Genomic DNA, 23,662 nt, shown 5'->3' with positions numbered 1-23,662 from the left:
AAAACAACTTCAAGGCAATAGAAAATGAAATAAACAACAAAGAGTATGGAGGGAAGAAAGGGAAATTCAAACCAAGTCAGTGTATATTTTTAATATGTAACTTGTTTGGTACAAAGCATAGCCACATCTATGTGGCAACTACCTATAAACTGTATGTGTTCATTTTTGCATTATTATATTGCAATACATATTACATACATTTATAATACACTTATATGTTATAATGCATATTATTATACTAGCCTAAATTGAACATCAAATTGAGATCTAATTTGAGATGGAACTTAGTTTTCTAATACTGTTACAAGAGGTTTCTGAAGATGTGAATTTATACATTTTAAGATTTTTGTGTAAAGACTGTATTTTTTATAGAAAATTTCTGAAAGATTCTTTTTCAAGTGTCATAGCAATACACACATGCATGCACATACATATATACCAGGCACTCGACTCAGTCCTTCATCTCCACTACTTAAGCTAAATGACATTTTCACATCAAAATCAAATGAATTTTTAATAAAAACTTCGTAAGTTCTGAAAATATCTTGCAACTGTTAACTAATCCACTGATTATTTCAAATATATCTCAGAGACAGGAAGGGAAAAACAGCACAGTGCTGTGTTTAAAGTCTATCTGATAATGAACAAAGCAATAGCTCTAATTTTTAAAAAGTCCTTACATAGTGTATTTGCAATCATTTTAATGGAAATAAACACATTTTCCATTTGTCTTAAGAATAACATTAAAATTTTTAACTGATATAAGTTTTCCTTGCGTAGAACGAGAGATACAAAATTCCATGTTGAAGAATAGTTTACAGAGTAAAAGCCAAAAGTGCCCTGATATACACATTAATGTATAATTTCACCATACTATTTCTTACCAGGAACTCTAAAATAATTTAGCACTTGTTCTACATATCTATATTATGTAAATCTCAAGGATATTTGGTAATTTCAATATTCATAAATATCAATGGAAGGAGCTTTGATAATAAGAGCTTCTAGTAGCTAAATATATGATTAAACCAACAAGTGTTTAGCAAATTGCCTCCTGCAGACCCACTGTGTTTTATCTAAAACAGTTTTTAAGCAATTGAAAAGTGCTACTCACCAGCAAGTGTATAATCCATATCAAAACCAAAACACTTTATTTTTTCCATGGCTAAACTTCGGTTCACAAACACCCTAAAAAAAGAAGCAAAAAATGTTCTCTCAATTAACACTGAAGCAAACACCCCCCAAAATTCCTAAGTTTAATGTAATTATTTGGTTATCTTTCTAGATTTTTTCATTTAAATACCAATATTAAGATTCATAACAGGGGCACCTGGGTGGCTCAGTTGGTTAAGCATCTGCCTTCGGCTCAGGTGATGATCTCAGGATCCTGGGATTGAACCCCACTCCCGCATCAGGGCTCTGGCTCCCCGCTCAGCAGGGAGTCTGCTTCTCCCTCTCCCTTTGCTCCTCCCCTTGCTTGTGCCCCCCCCCACTTTCTCAAATAAATAAAATCTTAAAAAAAGGGATGCGTGGGTGGCTCAGTCATTAAGCGGCAGCAAGTCCTGCATCAGGCTCCTTGCTCAGCCGGGAGTCTGCTTCTCCCTCTGCCTGCTCTGCATGCTGTCCCCCTGCTGTTTCCCCTGCTTGTGCGCTCTCTCTCTCTCTCTCTGACAAATAAATAAATAAATAAAATCTTTAAAAAACTTAAAAAAAAAAGATTCATAACAAAAATTATTCAAAGTCCTTCTTATACCATAAATGAAATCAGATATTATATGAAAATATGTGTATTTTCTTACTGTTCTTGGTATTAACAATGCCATGTGCTAAAGACTTCAGAGAATCAGCTCTCCTTTTCTAAGTTTGACCCCAAGATAAGCTTATTTTTGAGATTTTATAATACATTTAGTCATTCATTTATAAATTATTTAATAAACAGAGGTTCATTTAAAATCTACCACATGCCAGATACTAAAGACATAAACATAGGGGCGCCTGGGTGGCACAGCGATTAAGCGTCTGCCTTCGGCTCAGGGCGTGATCCCGGCGTTATGGGATCGAGCCCCACATCAGGCTCCTCCGCTGTGAGCCTGCTTCTTCCTCTCCCACTCCCCCTGCTTGTGTTCCCTCTCTCGCTGGCTGTCTCTATCTCTGTTGAGTAAATAAATAAAATCTTTAAAAAATAAATAAATAAATAAGGACATAAACATAAATAGATTCATTCAAACACTGAGTGCTTACTATATCCCAAACAAGGTACATGATACAGCAGTAAATGAACAAGAGTACCTGCCCCTGGACTTCTATTTTAATTTATGATCTCTATCCTTGAGGAATTCAGCCTAGCAGGAGAGACAGTTATACATAATAATTTTAGCAATTCAATAAATGTTATAAAATAAGACAGAGGCAAGAATACCACTTCTTTAGAGACCAGAAGAGATGTCTGAGCTTAATCTTAAGCAATCAGTAGAAGTTTTCCAAATGAACAAAGCAACGAAAGCAATCCAGGCAGAATAACCAAGCACGGACAAGGTTTATAGTGACTATAAAACATTTAGTATGGCCGGAGCTGAGGAGTTTTCTTTGGTTTTGCTTTTCTGTTTGTTTTTGCAAAAGGAGGTTTTCCAGAAGAGCAGGAGTAGGGAGAAGGGGCAATAAAAGCTAGCTAAAAATGAAGCTAAAAAGGTTTAGCAGGAGTCAAAATCATGAAGACTTTGTATGTCACATTAGAGTTTGGACTTGATCGTGCAAGCAAGGACAAATTACCAGATTTTGAATAAATGAAATAATCAGATTCAAATTTTAGAAAGATCACTTTTGAAGACACAGGGAAAACTAAACATATAATAAAATGGTAAATCATCACCATGATGCTGTTTGGGGGTAAGTTTTACTCATCTCTGAAAACAAAAGTATCCCTTTGGGGCACCTAGGTGTCTCAGTCAGTTAACTGTCCGACTCTTGATTTCGTCTCAGGTCATGATCTCAGGGTCATGAGATCAAGTCCCATGTCAGGGTCCGTGCTGGGCATGGAGCATGCTTGGGATTCTCTCTCTCCCTCCTCCTTCTCCCTCTAACCCCCCACCCCTCTCTTAAAACACACACACACACACACACACACACACACACACACACACACACCCTCCCTTTCCATCTCATCCCCAGCTTGATAGCCAAAATTACTGAATAGTTTATTCTCTTATTACCAAACCTTTTCTTTGCCTTCATTTTAGAAGTAACTGTGAGAAATGACAATGCTACAAATCACCTAGAAACCTTGTTAAAAAATAAAGATGCCTGGACTGGGCTCCTATTCATGATGCAGGTCAATAATCTCCAAAGAGGAGTGACTGTACCAGGGGATGCAGAAGACACCACTGAGTACAAAAACAAGATATCAGATCTTCTACGGACACTTATTTCATCATTTCAATATGTCTAATTTGTATATGTTTTCTACTATATATAAATAAGGACAACAGTACACGAAGGGATGAATGTTCTACATTTTAACTGATGCAATACTGAAGAGTTTGGGAACCACTAATCTAGGTAATGACTCTTCACCAACTCATATATTAGTATTTCAAATTTTAGCAGAAAGCTTTTCCTCTCATCAGAATGTATGTACCAATTTTAAAATGCAGACCAAAAAAACCAAGTATTTGCTTAAAAATATTTTAATCAAGGACTTAAAATCAATAGGCCCTTGAATTAAGAACTATTAATCTTCTGAAAAATATGAAAATCATTACTTATCTTAGTGTCTTATGCACACTAGATTAACTCTATAAAACCCTTAGTTCCTGAGAACTAAATCCTGAGAATTAATGCCAGTATTGGTATTTAGCTCCTTATCTCTGTAATACTGTAGATTAACACTTTATTTTTCTAATGGGATTATGTATTTATTATATTCTGCTTTAACCAGTTTATCTACTAAGTACTGATGAGTTACATATGAAAGTCAATGTTTAGAATCTAGATAACACTGAGTCTTGTATATTAGCTTCGCCACTGACCAATAGTGGACTATGTTTTTGCTTTTTTTCCCAAGATTGTATTTATTTGACAGAGAGAAAGACAGCGAGAGAGGGAATACAAGCAGGTGGAGCGGGAGAGGGAGAAGCAGGCTTCCCGCTGAGCAGGGAGCCTGATGTGGGGCTCGATCCTGGGATCACCACCTGAGCCAAAGGCAGACGCTTAATGACTGAGCCACCCACGTGCCCCAATAGTGGACTTTGTTTTATACAACAAGTACCTAAAAGGCCTATTTATAATTCTTCATATCCCAAAATACTGTAGCAATGGTCCTTTGCATTTTTGGCTTCCTCTGCAGATAGGTGTTTTTCTTTTCTTTTTCCTGGGGCTTCCTATTCCTTAATTAGACCTGATGGGTGCTGTGGTCTCCTATTTTAAGTTTCCCTAATATAGGCCCTCTCTAATGGATGGGAGGGGGGATAGAAGCTTAATGGATAGCTGAAAGATACAAGGAGCTACAAGTAAATGACACCCACCCAAATCTTTTTTTTAAACACCCGCAAATCCAAATATATCACCATGATCCTTGTACCACTTTATCAAATTTCACCGTGCTTTTACTGATAAAAAGCATTTACTTATTATCACCTTTTCTCAGTTACATAAATCCTTCTGAAGGCACAAGAAGGGTAAGACATAAAGCAATGGTTCTAACTCTGGAAAACAAATGTTGCCACTGAAGATTAGGTTTTTCAAACACACTCTCAATTCAGGCTAGAGGCCAACAGGATCAAATCCTTGATCAGAGCCTAAACAGCTGACATGCCTAAAATATTCTATGGGAATTCAGGCAGGAAAGACCGGGAAGATTCTTGTGATACCATCCAGGAGGGGTATATGTTGGGACCATGTGATAAAAGAAACAGGTTTGTTTCTGATAGAGTGATGTGAGCTGGTTTCAGGTACAGCTCAAATCACAAGGTTAAAAAACACACTTTGCTAATATCGATCAGTGCTAAAGGTAGAAAGAAACTGTCAACAGACCCAGCAAGATAGCTTACCAGTTTCTTTATTGGTCAGAAGAAAGATTAAGCCTGTACTCCTTTATCACATTAAGGATATGAAGATTATAATGCACCCTAGGTACACTATCCATACAAACTCTTGGAATCGCATATGTTGGGAATATGAAAATCTATTGTTTTTGCCAAAATTATCACTGCTAAATATCCATCAAATCACACTCTTTCCCCTTTAATTAACTTGTCACCTTATTCCATCAGCACATTTGCTGAAAGCCTACTACAAAGCCGGTACCACTTTGTTTCAGGGAGTAGACTGAGTGAGGAAAGACTTTTTAGATACCTGACTTTAGGAAATAAGATGTTGTCTTATGAAGGCCTTCCACTAAATATCCTTTATCTTTTCATTTTCATTCAAAATAAGTAATCTCATTCACAGAAGCAACTCCTGAATTTAAGAAAGAAACAATCTTTCCTGTCTCCCCTTCTCATTCCTATTATGAAATAAAAAGAAAAATCTCACATGTGTTTTCATCTCCTTTTCCTAATTTATGCTATAAAAATGGGAGGAAAGGGCACTAGGGAATTAAATCTAATTTGTGTGGGAATACCTAAAGTGTATTAAGTAAAGCTGTAATGATAAAAGGGAATAGCTGGATCATAGAGAACTGCAATAATACGTACTCTAAGATTTACAAAGATAATAAACATCCAAATGCTGAAAGTATGCACTGACTTCAGAAGACAGGCAGCCCGGGGCCAGAAATATCATGTCTCTAGGATACAGTCTTCAAGAGAAACAATCCCTTGGCCTCAAACTAATCACTATTCTTTACTGTTAGAACAAAAGAGAGTATTAGGCACTGTATCAGTTGAAAGACTGGCTCACTGTCCCACCATACATTTAAAACAAAAGATCATATCTGCTTGGAGAATTCAAAAATTTCTATTGGTTCCAGGGCCTTGACTCTCTTTGCCAATGCCAATTTACTTGTGTCACTTTTCTAAATTATTAACCAGTGGAACACACTCCACTGTAGAGCTTCACCTCAAGAATGTGAATACATTTGTGAAATTAACTTTCCAAAGCTTACTTTAAATAAAGCACAAAGTTTCCATAAAGCATGACTGACGTAAGCATCCAACCTTAAAATGCAATGATCAGCAAGAAATTCCTACATATTAAGGCATTTGCAAGATACAGATTTGAGCATTAACGAGTGAAACAATCTTTAGGAAACAACACGTATAAAACCTGGCACTATAAAACCAGGCACAGATTTAGACAGAAATAAATGTAACAGCTTTTACTATCATATCCCACCACAGTAAGGCACGAAATTTAAAGAAATTCTATCCAAGTAAATACAGATATTAACCATAAGAAATAAGACTATGTGCTTTAAGAATAGGGATCTAATATCATCATCCTTAAGGAACATGAACATGTAACTTACTAAATTTGGAATTTTGTAAACAGCACACTCTTAGTGGTTTTGCGATTTAACTCACAATTCAACGCAGCATTACCTCATCTGTCACTGGATGCCGTTCTGCAATGTGTGAAACTATCTGAATCAATGAGTTCTTGAAGTCACATAACAGAAGTCTTCTTCGAGTCCCTAGTATAATTTATTTCTGTGTAACTTTAACCTAACTTCAAAAAGACTGTTTTAGTCTGAACCAAGCCGCTCAACAGCATGTATCTTCTGAGACTGTTGGAGAAAACACCTCTGTGTCTAATTTAACTTGTCATTGGATATCACTGTTGCTCCACAAAAATCCTTTTGGAATAGAGTCTCTTTGGCGATGGTGAACTTTATCCCTAGCTCCTCCCCCTGCCTAGAGTCACAATTTCCTGGCCAAGGGCCCAACAACGGTTACTGCAACAACAAGTGAGACGAAAGATACAAGTATAAAATCTTCCCGGGCATGTTTTGGTTATGGGTTTGTGTAATAATATACTCAAAGCTTGTTGCAATCAAAGAAAAGTTACAAGTGTTTTTTCTGAGATCGAAAGTAAAATTTAGATTACAAACCAATCAATGTCTCTTTGTGAGTGTATATGTGTGCTTACTTAATAAAAATATGCTATAATGTGGATTTCTTTTCTAATTTAGCATCTTTCTCCCCAAACTAGTTTCTATTTCTGCTTTTGGCACTCTCATTTTACCACTTGACCCTAAAATCTAGTTAATATTGTTTCCTCTCCCTCAAATCCACATCATCTCATCTGCCTTCATTTAAATTTCCAAATGTTGGGGGCGCCTGGGTGGCTCAGTTGGTTAAGTGGCTGCCTTCAGCTCAAGTCATGCATGATCCAAGGGTCCTGGGATCCTCCCTTAGCAGGGAGCCTGCTTCTCCCTTTGCCCCTCTCCCTGCTCATGCTTTCTTTCACACTCTCAAATAATAAAATCTTTAAAAAATAAATAAAAATAAATACATTTCCAAATTTCTACGGAAACCAAATCTTCCATTCATTTCATACTGCTAACAACTTGTCCAGGTCCTTGCTAACTCATTAACTCTTTGGCAATCACCTTCCAATTGTTCTGCCTGAACACTAACAGCCAAATTGATTGTTTTGAAGTATTGCTACTCAAAGTGTGGTGTGTGGTCTACAGACCAATGCTCCTCTGTGAATAGTCATTACTAATCCATGACATGATACATACAGAAATTGCAAGTATTTAGAAACCTTTACAGCAATTGTGAAATTTTACATTTGTTGAATGTAATAATAAAAAACGCAGGGGTGCCTGGATGGCTCAGTCCAAGGAGCGTGCAACTCTTGATCTCGGGGTCATGAGTTTGAGCCCCATGTTGGGTGTAGAGATTACTTAAACTTAAAAAAATAAATAAACTTACATGTCTCTTCATTTTCCTAGTAATTCATTTTTACTATATTTTATAAATGCATCAATTTGAAAAGACTGGGATGAAAACAACAACAACAAAATGGATTCCGCATCTCTGATAGTTTGAGAAGCACTGTCCCCAGCTCCAACTATGTCACTCTCCTACTTAATAACCTTTAGACATTCCTCACTACCTGCCCAAACTATACAAGTTTTTGTATCTTCAAGGAGTTCAAAGCTTTTCACCATCTCTCCAAAATCCGTTTTACCTCATATTGCTCCACATCACGCACCTTTTGCTCTAATAATCAAAATGAACTACTCGCTATTTCCTAAAGGTGTCCTGAGGCTTTGTTTATGCTGTTCCCTCTACCTGAAATGTCCTCCTCAGTCATCTCTAATTTTTCAAGACACAGCAATCTCAAGTGATTTCTTCAAGAAACTATTCTGGCTGTGCCACAGAACTACTGGCAGTGACGCCTCTGGGTCTCAGATTACTTTACTACTTAATGAAAGAGATTATAGAGCTGTGATCCATGTGAGAGGTCTGAATATTCAAAATCCTTCATTCTGGCTTGTGGTATATTTTGTCACATACATAAAATATACAGGTAGTTCTCTTATTCTTTACTGGGTTATAAACTTTGAGACCAGGATTTACTGCCTTCCCAAAACCTAGCATAGAGCCTTGTAAAGAGCAGATACAATTTTTAACTGATTACTGGGTTTCTTTTGGGGGTCGTAAAAATGCTCTAAAATTAGACAGTGATATTCGTTGCATGACCCTGTGAATATATTAAAACGACTGAATTGTACACTTTAAAAGAGTGAATTGGATGGTATGTGAACTATATTTCTATAAAGTTGTTATTTAAAAAAAGAAACATAATTGCAAGACCTCATTCTACCTTTATGTCCCTATCCTTCAGGAAAAAGTATGCTTGGCAATGTAAAAATATATAGGTAAGAACTTTCTAATTTATGCAATGGATTCCTAAAAATTGAAATTCAAATACCATAGATATACAGACACAACAAAACACTCTGGACTAGATTTTATAAAAGAAAAAAAAGATTTAAGTAGCATTAGTTTTTGTTTTCATAAACTTCAGCCAATAATTTACTAATATGTCTGAATATTTTCTCTGAGGAACACCCTCAGGAGGGATACATTTTATCACATTGTGCCAAGAGAACAGCAGCCTGTGCTTTAAAAGCCTGAACAACAGGGGCGCCTGGGTGGCTCAGTCCGTTAAACGTCAGCCTTCCGACTCAGGTCATATCTTGGGGTCCTGGGATCCTACTCTGCATGGAGCTTGGTGTCAGGCTCCATGCTCAGTGGGGAATTTGCTTTTCCCTCTCCCCCTGACCCTCCCCCCGCTCATGATTTCTCTCTCTCAAATAAATAAAATCTTTTTAATAAATAAGTCTGAACAAACATATCATTTCTAAAGTAAAACATGAATTAATTATAATATTCACTTTTCTCACTCAAATATTCAATATAAAAACGTTTCGGTGAAAAGAAGTGACTATGGTGGCATACACAGAACAAAATAAAAGAGGATTAAAATTTAAGATGCCATCAAGTGTAAAACTCACCCATATTATATGCCACTAAAAATGGGGGGGGGGGGAATGCCCAAGAAAATGTAGGGCCTCATAAAGCTAGGACATCACAGGGCTACCCATAACATGAAGAAAAAGAAGAAATAAATCTGCAACATAGAAGAAACACACAAAATGTGTACATCTCAGCCCTGACATAGTCCAGGGCACGGGGAAAAACCTCCCCTTGAGAATCTGAAGAGTCATGTAGTAGGTTTGTGGTCTGAATTTACACTACTAGGATGGTTAATATTGCCACTAGGTGACTAAAATACAATTATCTGGAAGAACCTGACTTAATTCTAGGTGATATACTCCTGAATGCAACCCAATTTCAGAGATGTTTAAATGTTAAAAAATGTGTATAAAATACTAAGAGTATTGATCACACTATCTTTCCACTCAAGCTTTCAAAGCATACTTTAAGGAAGAAACATTAAAATTCCTTTCACCTTCTTTCCCAAATGAAGGAACCACAGTAATGAGAGCAGGATGGCAAGGAATAAAAGAAAAGACTAGCAAATGAAGAATACACAAATTAAGGGAGAAACTGAAGACAATATCAGTACTCTGAATATAAATTTACTGTTCCAGAACCTTAGTCTAATTAAATACAGGTTTTTCCAATCCCTTTTTTCCTATTTTCCTCTAAGTTCTTTTTCATTTTTTCTCCACAATTTCTTTGAAAGATTGTATTTATTTATTCGAGGTGGGGGGGACGGGATGGGGCAAGAAGCAGACTCCCTGCTAAGCACCAAGCCCTATGCAATGCGTGGCTAGATCTCAGGATCTTGAGCCATGACCTGAGCCAAAACCAAGAGTTGGAGGCTTAACCAACTGAGCCACCCAGGCACCCCTTCTCCTCAAGTTTTTAAAGTAAAGACCAATGTACCAGTGTATAGAGGATAATTTACAAACTGCAGCAAAATACAAAAGTTGAATTTTGTGGGATAAAAATGAGAAGAAAATATGATTATCCAATGTTATCATTTTAGGCCAACTTAACAATTGTACTGACTGTGCCTATAATGGAAAAAAGAGAGGTCGAAATCTAAAATTTAGGGAAGCCTGGATGGCTCAGTTGGTTAAGCCTCTATCTCTTGGTTTCAGCTCAGGTCATGATCCCTGGGATCCTGGGATCCAGCCCCAAGATAGACAGGCTCTGCACTCAGCAGGGAGTCAGCTTCTGTGCCTCTCTTTCCTTCTCCCTCTGCCACTCCCCACCCGCTTGTGTGCGCTCTCTCTATATATATTTAAAATAAAGAAATCCTTTTTTTAAAGATTTTATTTATTTGACAGAGAGAGTGAGTGCACAAGCAGGAGGAGCAGCAGAGGCAGAGGAAGAAGCAGGCTCCCCACTGAGCAGGGAGCCCAACGTGGGGCTTGGATCCAAGAACCCTGGAATCACAACCAGAGCTGAAGGCAGATGCTTAACCAACTGAGCCACTCAGGCGCCCCTAAAATAAAGAAATCTTAAAAAAAAAAAAAAAATCTAGAATTTAAAATAAAAGCAAACGATAAAACTCATATCCTAAAGCATCTGTATTTCCCTAAGTACATTCCCTTGAATAAGGATAAACAATAACATGGAAACCTGGGTGGCACAGTTGGTTAAGCCTCAGACTCTTGATTTCAGCTCAGGTCAGGATCTCAGTGTCCTGAGATTGGGCCCTGTCTGGGGCTCCACACTGGGCGTGGAACCTGCTTAAGATTCTCTCTATCCCTCTGCTCCTCCCCCCCCAACTCTCTCTCTCAAATAAATAAAATCTTAAAAAAAAAAAAAAGAAGCAGCACTACCCAACTCTTTTCCCTTTGCATTCTCATCAGCAATACATTTGAGTACAAGGTGCTCCATACTGTCTGGGTTTTTTCTTTTTTTAATTAATATCTTCTTTTAAAAGATTTTATTTATTTATTTAATCTGAGAGCAAGAAGACAGATAGCCAGAGGGAGTACAAGCCAGGAGGAGGGAGAGAAGCAGGCTCCCTGCTGAGCAGGAAGCCCAATGTGGGGCTCAATACCAGTACCCTGAGATCATGACCTGAGGGGAAGGCAGGTGCTTAACCCACTGAGCCACCCAGATGCCCCATATTGTCTGTGTTTTTAATTTTAGTCATTCTAGTGGGTCTGCAATGGTATCTTATTGTGGTTTTAATCCATATTTCCCTAATGACTGATGTAGAGCATCTTTTCAAGTGCTTATTGGCCGTTATCTTTTTCTGTGTGAAATATCCATTCAAATCTTTTGCCCTTTTTTTTTTTTTAAAGATTTTATTTATTTATTTGTGTGTGTGAGAGAGAGAGAGAGAGAGAGAGAGAAAGCACAAGCAGAGGGATCAGCAGGCAGAGGGAGAAGCAGCCTCCCCACTGAGCAAGGAGCCCCATGCGGGACCAATCCCAGGACCCTGGGATCCCTGAGCTAAAGGCAGACACTTACCTGACTGAGCCACCCAGGTGTCCCTTTTCGCCCATTTTTAAATGGGTTTGTTTATCTTGTTATTATGCTGTGAAAATTCTTCATACATTTTGGATGTAAGCCCCTTATCAGATATATATGTATTGAGAATATCTTTTTCAGTCTGTAGATTGCCTTTTCATTTTCTTAATGGTGCCTTTCAAATAGCAGAGTTGTTTTGCTTTTGTTGTTATTGTTGTTTTGATGAAACACGAGTGAACAATTTTGACTTTCATGTTATGTATTTTACCTAAGAAATTTTTAGCTAATTCAAGGTCACAAAGATTTTCATCTACACTTTACTTTTTACCCTTGTATTTAGGTCTAGGATCCATTTCGTGTTATTTTTTTACATACGGTTTGAGGTAAAGGTTGAGGTTCAATTTTTTTTCTATATGAACGTTCAACTGTTCCAGCCATTGAATTACCTTGGCCTCACTGCTGAAAATCAATTGACTATATATGCGTGGGTCTATGAATTCGCTATTAGGTTTCATGATCTGTAGACGTCTATCCTTACACTAATACCATACTGTCTCCAGTACCATACATTTACATAAGACTCAAGTATAATTTCTGGTGATTTAACTGTAATAAGAATCTTTTTCCTATTACTATTAGGAAAATATTTCATAGACATCAAATGAAAAACTGTACCACGTGTCCAAATATCACACATACAAAAATTGTGACTATTAGAACTCTTTACATACAAAGTACAAAATTTATCCACTTATTTCTAAAGATAGCAAAGGAGAATAAAATCTAACTGATTTCATTTATATGATCCATGCATCTCAAATGAACTTGCTCAAGGGTGCCTGTCTGGCTTAGTCAGTGGAGTGTGGAACTCTTGATCTCAGGGTTGTTGAGTTCAAGCCCCACAATGAGGGTAGAACTTACTTTCAAAAAATAAATAAATACATGGGCAATTATAAAAGCAAATCTTAAAAAAAAATGAACTTGCTCATTTATCTATTCAAACAGCATGGGAATTGCCCCAGTGGCTCCTAGAAATAAAGCTAAAAGAGTATCTTAGCCCTTATGGTATCCTTTGGTTTATATAGATCTCTTTCTAACTAACCAATTCTAACACATACTTTACCATAGGGGAAAAATTAGTACTGATTACTTTCTAAGAATTTTGACTGCATCTAGAAATAACAGTTCTTAAATCTACAAACCAGCTTTATAAACAATCATGTGGGGGCGCCTGAGTGGCTCAGCCGGTTAAGCGGCTGCCTTCAGCTCAGGTCATGATCCCAGGGTCCTGGGATCGAGCCACGCATCGGGCTCCCTACTCAGCACCTGCTTCTCTCTCTCCCTCTGCCACTCCCCCTGCTCGTGCTCTCTCGATCTCTGTCAAATAAATAAATAAAATCTTTAATAATAATAAACACAGCCACGTGTACAAGACTGACAAATACTACCAGCATGTGTGATAATCTTTATCATAAAAATTATTTAACAACTACAGGTTTATAGCCAGTGCTAGAAGGAAAGAAAACATACAAGCCCTAAAGAGGCAGTCCTTTCATAATTTTTACATTTAAAGAAAGCTCAAAATTCTAGTGATATCATGAGAGGTCTAAAAATAATACAGAATTATTATGTCCATGGTTGCTCTCTTTATTCAATAATGCGGTTTAAAATAGCAGGAAAATGGGCCAATTTTGTTTTGCTCACAATCAATACATTAGATTAAAATAAATTATAAAAATGGGGCTCTGAAACTACTTCAAAATTTCTAATAAACGAAGAGCTAGAAAAAGAATTAAGAGCTTCCAGAAAATCAAAATTAAAATTTTACTGATTTTTGAAAAACTTTTTTGAGGTCTATGTCCTACTTAATCAAAGGGAATGCCTCTCTGAAATTAACCGGGTCTAGTTATGTTTGCAGGTTAGGAATGAAACAGTATGTAATCATTAACTTATATGTCACCTATTATAGTGGTAACAAAAAGAATTTCCGTAACAATTCAGACTCAGGCATAAGAGACAATAATTTAAAAAAGAGAGAGACGATAATATAGAAACAATAAAAACCTTAACACAAAACTATTTTATATTGCAAAGTAGAAAGAATAGAGGATTCTACTCAAAATTACTTTTTGCTTACACTTCCCAGAAAGAAACAAAATTACAAGCTGCTTTTCACTCAATCTTTCACACCACTCTCCAAAGATATAAATTATTTGAAAATGCCTTTGAGTTTTTAATTTCACTCATTTCTATGTAAAATTCTTCAGTAAGACACCACTGTTTGTTTCCAATCTTCAAAAACACTTTCTACAGAAAAACAAAATGAGTTTACCACAGAATAAACAGGGTGCTTAAAGCTCACTAAATTCCTACGAAGAGTATCCATCCTCAATGCCGTCTTTGAAAACAGCAATAGTAACTTTACCGTAGATTACGTGTAAAACATTAACAATGTAAGCTTTCGGCTAAATTTCTTTTAGTCTCTCCCTCTACCTTTCCTGTCGAACTGGTAACACTGCTTATTCTTCCAGTTCACAGATGATCAGAACATCTCTTCGCTGAGAAAAATGAAGGAAAAAGAATAACAAATTCACTTACCCTTCCTTAGACATTCTCAACGATCTACTTCCTCTGGATGAGAATACAGGATCAACAAACAAGCTTCACTGATCTCTTGAGAACTGTAGCTCATTTGTTAAAGCACAGAGAACTCAGGCCCTGAGAGGCCCAACAAATTCGGGCACAATGCCGAACCCTAACCAAGCAATATCTCAGTGACCAACAACCTCAGCTTTAAATACTTGAAAACCTAAGAATAACAGAAAAAAACTGGAGGGTAGAAAAAATAACTAATGGTCTGAAATGTTTAAGACTGGCCAGTTTAGAAAGGCGACTATCCAAATGGCAAGTTCCCCTAAGAGACAGGAATCGTTACTGGCAAACACACAGAAAAAGCAAATTTACCCCCTAATGAGGCCTGCCAATAGTACGCAAACAATGTGAGTTTCACAGAATGGAGCGGCCCTAGTCAGTCCAAATCATTTTTAGTTTACTCTGGAAGAGGAAAAAAAAAAATCAACAGGATAAATAATACTATGTTTTAATTCTCAATTTAGTTATTTCCTCCCTTAGAAAATGAACAATGTGAACTACAGAAGGCAGTATTTATATACTGATCATATTACAGGAGGAACATGAAGTATTTCCACACTGAGGTCTTTTTTTCTGATCATTAACTGCTTTTAAGGAAAACATCTGTGTTCACAAATATTTTACTCAATTGCCTGAAATTTTACAGATCTCTGGCATATGCGCGATAAAGCCAGAACATTCTAAAGGTTAACTTCAAATCTCAGAGCAAGTTGGAAGTTTGGGGAAAAAAAAAAACCATCTGCAACATTCCTACCTCCCGACCAATATACTGTACAGGGATTCTGCAACAAGCAGAGAAACGAACAAGCATGCTAAAGTCTAAGAACAATGAAATGACAAGTAAATCCTCCTACTAGTGATTCAAATTAAAAATATACATACCTTAAACAAATACTACATGAATTAAAACCTTAAATTTAAAAAAAATTATCTCCTTATTACCTAAATATCTTACTAAGGTTTCTATTAGTTATTAAAATGTGTTGTCACCAATAACTAAAAGCAGTATATCTGAAACTAAAATAATACTGTATGTTAAATATATTTGAATAAAAATTTTTTTTAAATAAAGCACTATTAAATACTATGAATTTCAAGCCAGAATTATTTTCAGTTTATTTAGAAAAGCAGTATGGTATAATGGAAGGAGAATGAGCACTGGAGCAACTAGGTTTAAATTCTAGCTTCCCCACTTTCTGGCTCTGGAAACTTCAATAAGTTACTTACCCTAAACCTCAGATTTTTTATTTATAGAAGACAGGTAACATCTGTTGGGGTTGTTGTCTGTCATTTTTGAGCACTCAAAGAACATATTATAACTTCAGGTATGGGGGTACAGGTAAGCAACTGGGTTGCTTGTCAAGCATTATCTCACCAAAATATCTCTTGGGAAATACTTTTTTTTAAAAAATCCCATTCTCAAATTGTTCATGAAGACTCTCCTCAACCAAAATTCCATAACTACAAGAATACAAATAATATGGAAAAATAACCTAATCGTTAAAACTGCCAATTTCCCATGGCTTCCTGGGATTTTCAGTATGTGGCTCAATGTGGTGGAAATAAATGTAATGACTAGTTTAAGGCTTTACTACTTACAAAGAGAAAGGAAAACAACAATTCTCACTTGAACAACGGATATACACATTTACACAAGCTTCCTATGCAAATGATAATGCACTGTCTGAGATGATTAGATCTTTCAAACTCCATTCATATAGTCAAGATATATTCACTGAATCTCTTGCCTGATACCTATAATACAAAGATGAACATGGCAGTCCTTGATTTTAAGGAGTTCAAAGTCTAATGGAGGAGACCCACTTACAAAGCTCAAAAGTAGCATGTAATTATAGTATTAGAGATATGCACAGCAGAGATGCACCTATATTCTCTCGGCTGAGTCTTACTGAAGGACAAAATGACCAAGTTGTTTTTTTTAAACTGACATTGTGTAGGGCACCTGGGTGGCTCAGTCAGTTAAATGTCTGCCTTCAGCTCAGGTCATGATCCCAGGGTCCCCGGATGGAGAATCACGACCATCTATCTCCCTGCTCAGCAGGAAGTCTGCTTCTCCCTCTCCCTCCCCGTGCTCTCTCTCTCCCGCTGTCTCTCAGACAAATAAATTTAAAAAAAGAAAGGAAGAAGAAGAAGAAGAAGAAAAAGAAATTAAATGGAATAATGCAAAATGCTAAACTAAGGCCCAGGCTCTTAACCACCATGCTAAAGGATTAGCAGGTGTTAATCAGGCTAAAAGGAAAAAAGTAGGTGGAGAACATTTCAACAGAAGAGTAACTATAAATGAAAAGCAGCATAGTAGACATTATGATGTATGACGCAGACTCAGTTCAGAGTTAATGAAATACAGAGTTGAGGAAGGGAACTGCTCAAAATGAAAGTGGAAAGAATCAGTCTTACAGGGCGCATGCTCTTGCTCTCTCTCAAATAAATAAAATCTAAATAAATAAAGTATTGCGAAGGGAGTACAAAGACGGTCTCCAAACTACTAATGGTATTCACCTATGAGAGAGGAGTGAGGGTGAAAGAGTAAGTGAAGGGGAACTTCCACATTTCAGTCTGTATTTCTGTACTCCCGAATCTCATACAGTAAGAATTTACTCGGATGTCACCTAAATATTTTTAAACACTGTTAAAAAGTAATTGAGAGATTAAAATTTGGGATTATCATACTGAACTGAAATGGTTTAACTTCTGAACAGATGTATTAACAATTAAAATTCTCTTTTAAAAAGCCTTGAAAGGAGGGGGTTGGAAATAGAGCCAGGATGTACTTCAGATCTTTTGACTCTTAAACTAAAGTTCTTTAAAATTTAAATGTTTACTATATAACTGAAGACTATAAAAAGTAACACAGCATATTTGATAAAAGATTTCAAAATGAAACTCTGAAACAAAAAAATTATAAAAACCAAATTTAAAATGTGATAGATTCAGGTCAGACCCAACTAAAAAGAGAGTTAGTGAACTAAAAGGTAGGTCTGAAATACCTTCCAGAATGTAACATGGAGAGAAAAAGGATGGAAAATACAAGAGAAAGAATGAGAGAAGAGGAGACATAGTGCTCACATCTAACATATGTTTATTAGAGTTCAGAAAGAGATGAAAAGGACAACAGAGTAGGGACAATATATGAAAAGATAATGACTGAGAAGTTAGAAAACCAATTAAAGACAAGCATAGAATCAAGAACTCAAATGAGTCCCAAGCAAGATAAATAAATCCAAAGTTTATTAGTCTCCAACTTGAGAAGGAATATGCATGAGAGTGACACTTTTGATATGCCTTTTGCATAATTTTAACTTTGAAAGCTCACTACTAGTATATTTAATAACATATATAATGTGATGAAACAGGATGTATTACGTAATATTATATTAAAAGATAATACAATTAAATCAGCAAGAATGGAAAAAAAAAAAACCACACAACTAAAAAGCAAACCAACAAATGAACCTAATTACACTGCATACAACTACCCTAACCACAATGTATAGCAAAACAGCAAGAAATAACTAACCCAAGTAACAACAACAAAAAAGACAAAATCCCCAGCATTTGGTTAGATACCATTAGTCACTGGCAGGGTAAGTAAGAAAGGAGAAGTACTACAAACAAATCCTGAACTATTTAGAAGTTTGTTATGGTATGAGCAAAGGAATTGTGGAACTACTGTAGATGTATTATTAGATTGAACAAATGAGTAAATATGTTGATGTGAAGAGCCAGAGTTCTTGCTACAGAACAGATAATTTCATGGAATGAAAGTAAACAAGAAAGAACCTTCTTGGGATAAACTGGAATTAGAAGCAATAGTGTGAACTCATGATTTCAAAAATATGTGTAAGACTGTGTACTCAGTGAAAATCACTGACAAATAAAGGTAAAGACATCTCTATGGGGACCTGGGTGGCTCAATCAGTTAAGTGTTTGCCTTTGGCTCAGGTCATGATTCCAGGGTCCTGGGATTGAGTCCCACATTGGGCTCCCTGTTCAGTGGGGAGACTGCTTCTCCCTCTGCCTGTGGCTCCCCGTGCCTGTGCCCGCTCTCCCTCTCTCTCCCTCCCTGGAAATAAGTAAATAAAATCTAAAAAAAAAAAAAAAAAAAAAGACATCTCTATGATACTTGAAACTCCACACAAAATAAGCAAAACATACTTTCTTGTCAAGTACATATAGATTATACAAGATAGGCCATATGTTAGCCCATAAACCAAACTTCAATAAATTTGAGAGGACTGAATCATACAAAATATGTTCTCCAACTATAATGGAATTAGGTACAAATCAACAGCAAAAAGCTTCTAGGACATTCACAAATAGGTGGAAACTCAACAACCCATTTCTAAACAGCCAATGGGTCAAAAAGAAATCACCAGAGGAAATAGAAAATACTTAGAGATCACTCAAAACAACAACAACAACAAAAAATCAAAATTTAGGGGATATAGCAAAAGCTGTACTGATAGGTAAATTTATAGCTTTAAAATGCATTTATTAAAAAAGAGGGGCACCTGGGTGACTCAGTCAGTTAAGCAGCCAGCTCTTGATTTCAGCTCAGGTCATGATCTCAGGGCCCTGGGACTGAGTCCTACATCAGGCTCTGCACTCAAAGGGGAGTCTGCTTGAGGATTCTCTCTCTCCCTCTGCCCATTCCCCTGCTCACACATGCTCTCTAAAACAAATAAATAAATCTTTTTAAAAAAGGAGAAAAAGAGGAAGAAACATCTCAAAGCAATGACCTAATCTTAAGCCTTAAGAAATTAGAAAAGAGCAAATTAAATTCAAAACAAGCAGAAGGAACAATAAAGATCAGAGCAGAGATCAACAACAACAACAAAAAACTGAAAAACACTGGCGAAAAAATTAGTGAAACAAAGGTTGGTTCAAGAACATAACAACAATTAGCTATTACAATGAAGAAAAAAAAGACTCAAATTACTAAAATTGGAAATGAAAGCAGAGACATTACTACTAACCTTAAAGAAATAACAACAAATATAATGGAATACTATAAACAATTGTATGCCAACATAGGAAACAGAAATGAAATGGACAATTACCTAGAAACACACAGACTACCAACACTGACTTGAGAAGAAATAGAAAATCTGAATAGACCAATAATAAGCAAAGAGATTTAGTCGGTAATAAAAAAAATGTTCTGGGGCGCCTGGGTGGCTCAGTTGTTAAGTATCTGCCTTTGGCTCAGGGCATGATCCCGGCGTTCTGGGATCGAGCCCCACATCAGGTTCCCCCGCTGGAAGCCTGCTTCTTCATCTCCCACTCCCCTTGCTGTGTTCCCTCTCTTGCTGGCTGTCTCTATCTCTGTCAAATGAATAAATAAAATCTTCACACACAAAAAAATCTTCCAACAAATATGAAAACTGACAACTCACTGGTGAACTCTATCAAATGTTTAAAGAATTAACACCAATCCTTATCAAACTCTTCCCAAAAATGGAAGAGGGAGCACTTTCCAGATCATTCTATGAAGCCAGTATTACAAGTCTTTTTTTTCTTAAAGTAGGCTCCATGACCCCGAGATCAAGACCTGAGCTGAGACCAAGAGTCAAATGCTCAACCGACTGAGTCACCCAGGAACCCCAAGACAGTATTACATGTTGATACCAAAGCCAGACAGAACATTACAAGAAAAGAAAAATACAGAACAATATCCCTTATGCAGATACAAAAAATCCTTTACAAAATACTAGCAAACCAAATCCAACAAAGTGTAAAACTACATGATCATTTCGATAGACACAAAAAGGCATTTGACAAAATCCAACACCTTTTCATGATAAAGACATTGAACAAACTAGGAATAGAAAGAAATCTCAAACTAACAATAAAAAGGAACTTCCACAACCTGATAAAGGACAGCTATGAAAACCTGCAACCTAATGATGAAAGACTAAGATTTCTTCCTAAGGTGAGGCAAAAGAAAAGGATGTCTATGACCCAGCAATTACTCTACTGGGTATTTACCCCAAAGATACAAATGTAGTGATCTGAAGCCCTTCACCCCAGTGTTTATAGCAGCAATGTCCAAAATAGCCAAACTATAGAAAGAGCCTAGATGTCCACAGACAGATGAATGGATAAAGCAGATGTGGTTCATTTATACAATGGAATATTATTATGCAGCCATCAGAAAAATGAAATCTTGGGGCGCCTGGGTGGCTCAGTCGTTAAGCTTCTGCCTTCAGCTCAGGGCGTGATCCCGACGTTCTGGGATCGAGCTCTGCATCAGGCTCCTCCTCTGGGAGCCTGCTTCTTCCTCTCCCACTCCCCCTGCTTGTGTTCCCTCTCTCACTGGCTGTCTCTCTCTCTGTTGAATGAATAAATAAAATCTTAAAAAAAAAAAAAAGAAATCTTGCCATTTGCAATGACCTGGATGGAACTAGAGGGTATTAGCTAAGCGAAATAAGTCAACCAGAGAAAGACAATTATCATATTATCTCCCTCATATGTGGAATTTAAGAAACAAGCAAGGATCATAGGCGAAGAGAGGAAAAAATGAAACAAGACAAAACCAGAGAGGGAGACAAACCATAAGAGACTCCTAATCCTTAGGAAACAAACTGAGGGTTGCTGGAGGGGACGGAGGATGGGGGGATAGGGTAACTGGGTGAGGGACACTGGGGAGGGTATGTGTTATAATGAGCACTGGGTATTATATAAGACTGATGAATCACAGACCTGTACCCCTGAAACAAATAATACATTATATGTTAATTAATTGAACTTAAATTTAAAAAAATAAAATATGCAAAATATTAAAAAAGAAGAAAGAAAGAAAGAAAGAAAGAAAGAGAAAAGAAAAGAAAAGAAAAGAAAAGAAAAGAAAAGAAAAGAAAAGAAAAAAGGATGTCTACTCTCACTAGTTCTATTCAGCACTGTACTGGACATTCTAGCGAAAATTAGGCAAGAAAAAAGGCCTTCAAACTGGTAAAGAAGTAAAACTATCCTTATTTGCAGATGACATGATCTTATGTATAGAATCACTAAAGAATCCACAAACCTATTAGAGGCAATAAACCAAGATGAAGAACACAAAATCCATATACAGAAACCAATCATATTTCCATAAAGTAGCAAAGAATAATCAAAAAATGAAATTACGAAAACAGTTCCATTTACTATAGCATCTGAAACCATAGAATATTTAGGAATAAATGTAATAAAAGAAATATAAGACTTATGCACTGAAAACAACAAAATACTGTAGAAAGTGATTAAAGAAGATCTAAATAAATGGAAACATATCCCATATTCATCAATCAGAAGACTTAATATTGTTAAGATGGAAATACTCCTCAAATTGATATACAGATTCAATATAATCCCTATCAAAATCCCAGCTGGCTTTTTTATAGAAATTAACAAGGTAATCTTAAAATTCTTATGTACACAGGTGGGCCACAGAATAGCCAAAACAATCTTGAAAAGGAAGAACAAAACTGAAGGACTCACATCATCATTTCAAAACTTAACAAAAAGACACAACAATAAAGACTGTGTAGTACTGACCTGAGGATAGACAAATAGATCAATGGAATACAACTGGGAGTCCAGAAATAAACATACACAACTATGAGCAACTGATTGTGACAACGATATCAAGATCATTTAATGTGGAAAGAAAAGTCTTTTCAATAAATAGTGCCAGAATATTCAACAGAAAAATACACATTAAAATCAAAATAAGATGCATTACATATCCACCGGAGTAACTTATAAATTAAACATACAATCCAAAACAGTAATATTACAGCATTGGTGACACTGCTCTCATGCATTACAGGTAGAACTGTAAATCAGAGCAACCACTTGGGAAAATTATTTTTCAGTATCTACTAAAACTAAACATATGCTTACCCCATGGCCTAGCAATTCCATTCTTGGTGGAAACCAAGAGCAAAGAGTGCATATACCCACCAAAGACATGTTCAAGAATGTATACAGCAGCATTATTCTTATTTACCCCAAATTAAAATACAATAAAATTGAACTTTTGGGGTACATGTGTCTATGAAGTCTAATACATTTACAGATTCATGTAAGAAGCACCACAATCTGAAATCAAAACAGTTCCATCACCCCAAAAAACACACTTCCCCTCCACTGGCAACTGCTAGAACCCACTGATCAGTTCTCCATCACTATACAGTTTTGTCTTTGAGAATGTCATATACTCCTACAGTACGCAACCTTTTGAGACTGGCTTCTTTTTTTCTTTTTTTTTAAAGATTTTATTTATTTATTTGACAGAGATAGAGACAGCCAGCGAGAGAGGGAACACAAGCAGGGGGAGTGGGAGAGGAAGAAGCAGGCTCATAGCGGAGGAGCCTGATGTGGGGCTCGATCCCATAACGCCGGGACCACGCCCTGAGCCGAAGGCAGACGCTCAACCGCTGTGCCACCCAGGCGCCCCTTTTTTTTCTTTTTTTTTTAAGAATTTATTTATTTGTTAGAGACAGAGTGCACAAGCAGAGGGAGGGGCAGAGGGAGAGGGAGAAACAGGCTCCGCACTGAGCAAGGAGCCCAGTATGGGAGTTGATCCCAGGACCCTGGGATCATGACCTGGGCCAAAGGCAGATGCTTAACCGACTGAGCCGCCCAGGTGTCCCAACACTGGCTTCTTAGACTCAGCATTATGTCCTTGAGAGTCATCCAAGTTGATGTGTCATCAATAGTCTGTTCCTTTTTCCTGAGTTACATTTCACTGTAGATATACTGCATTTTAATTATATATTCACCCATTGAAGGATATTTGGGTTGTTTCTAGTTTGAGGCAATTATAAATAGAGATACTATAAACATTATTCATGTAGTTTTTTGTGTGAACTTAAGTTTTCATTTCTCTAGGGCAAACATCGAGGAGTAAGATTTCTGGGTCATATGCTAAGTGTCTCTGACTTCATAATAAACTACCAACCTGTTTTGCAGAATGGCTATACCATTTTGTCCTTCTACGAGCAATGTATGAGAGTTCTAGTTGCTCTATATCCTTGATAATATCAAGTATTGTTTTATTTTAACCACTGTAATAGGCATATACGCTGGAGTTGTAATGC

At 36.7% G+C, this 23,662-nt stretch overlaps 1 protein-coding gene across 2 annotated transcripts in view; it reads right to left on the bottom strand.

The window, feature by feature from the left end:
• The window catches only part of NT5C2 (5'-nucleotidase, cytosolic II), an 89,431-nt gene that overhangs the window by 45,168 nt on the left and 20,601 nt on the right, over positions 1-23,662 (bottom strand). For both annotated transcript variants that reach the window (XM_040623911.1, XM_040623912.1), the window contains exon 3: positions 1,115-1,188. In XM_040623911.1, coding sequence (XP_040479845.1) covers positions 1,115-1,188 — 74 coding nt within the window. The remainder of the gene's footprint in view (positions 1-1,114; positions 1,189-23,662) is intronic.

This window comes from Ursus maritimus, unplaced genomic scaffold (genome assembly GCF_017311325.1).
Source record: "Ursus maritimus isolate PB19 unplaced genomic scaffold, ASM1731132v1 scaffold_7, whole genome shotgun sequence".
Classification (NCBI taxonomy): Eukaryota; Metazoa; Chordata; class Mammalia; order Carnivora; family Ursidae; genus Ursus; species Ursus maritimus.
The sequence above is the reverse complement of the archived record's forward strand: the minus strand, read 5'-3'. Positions and strand labels throughout refer to the sequence as shown.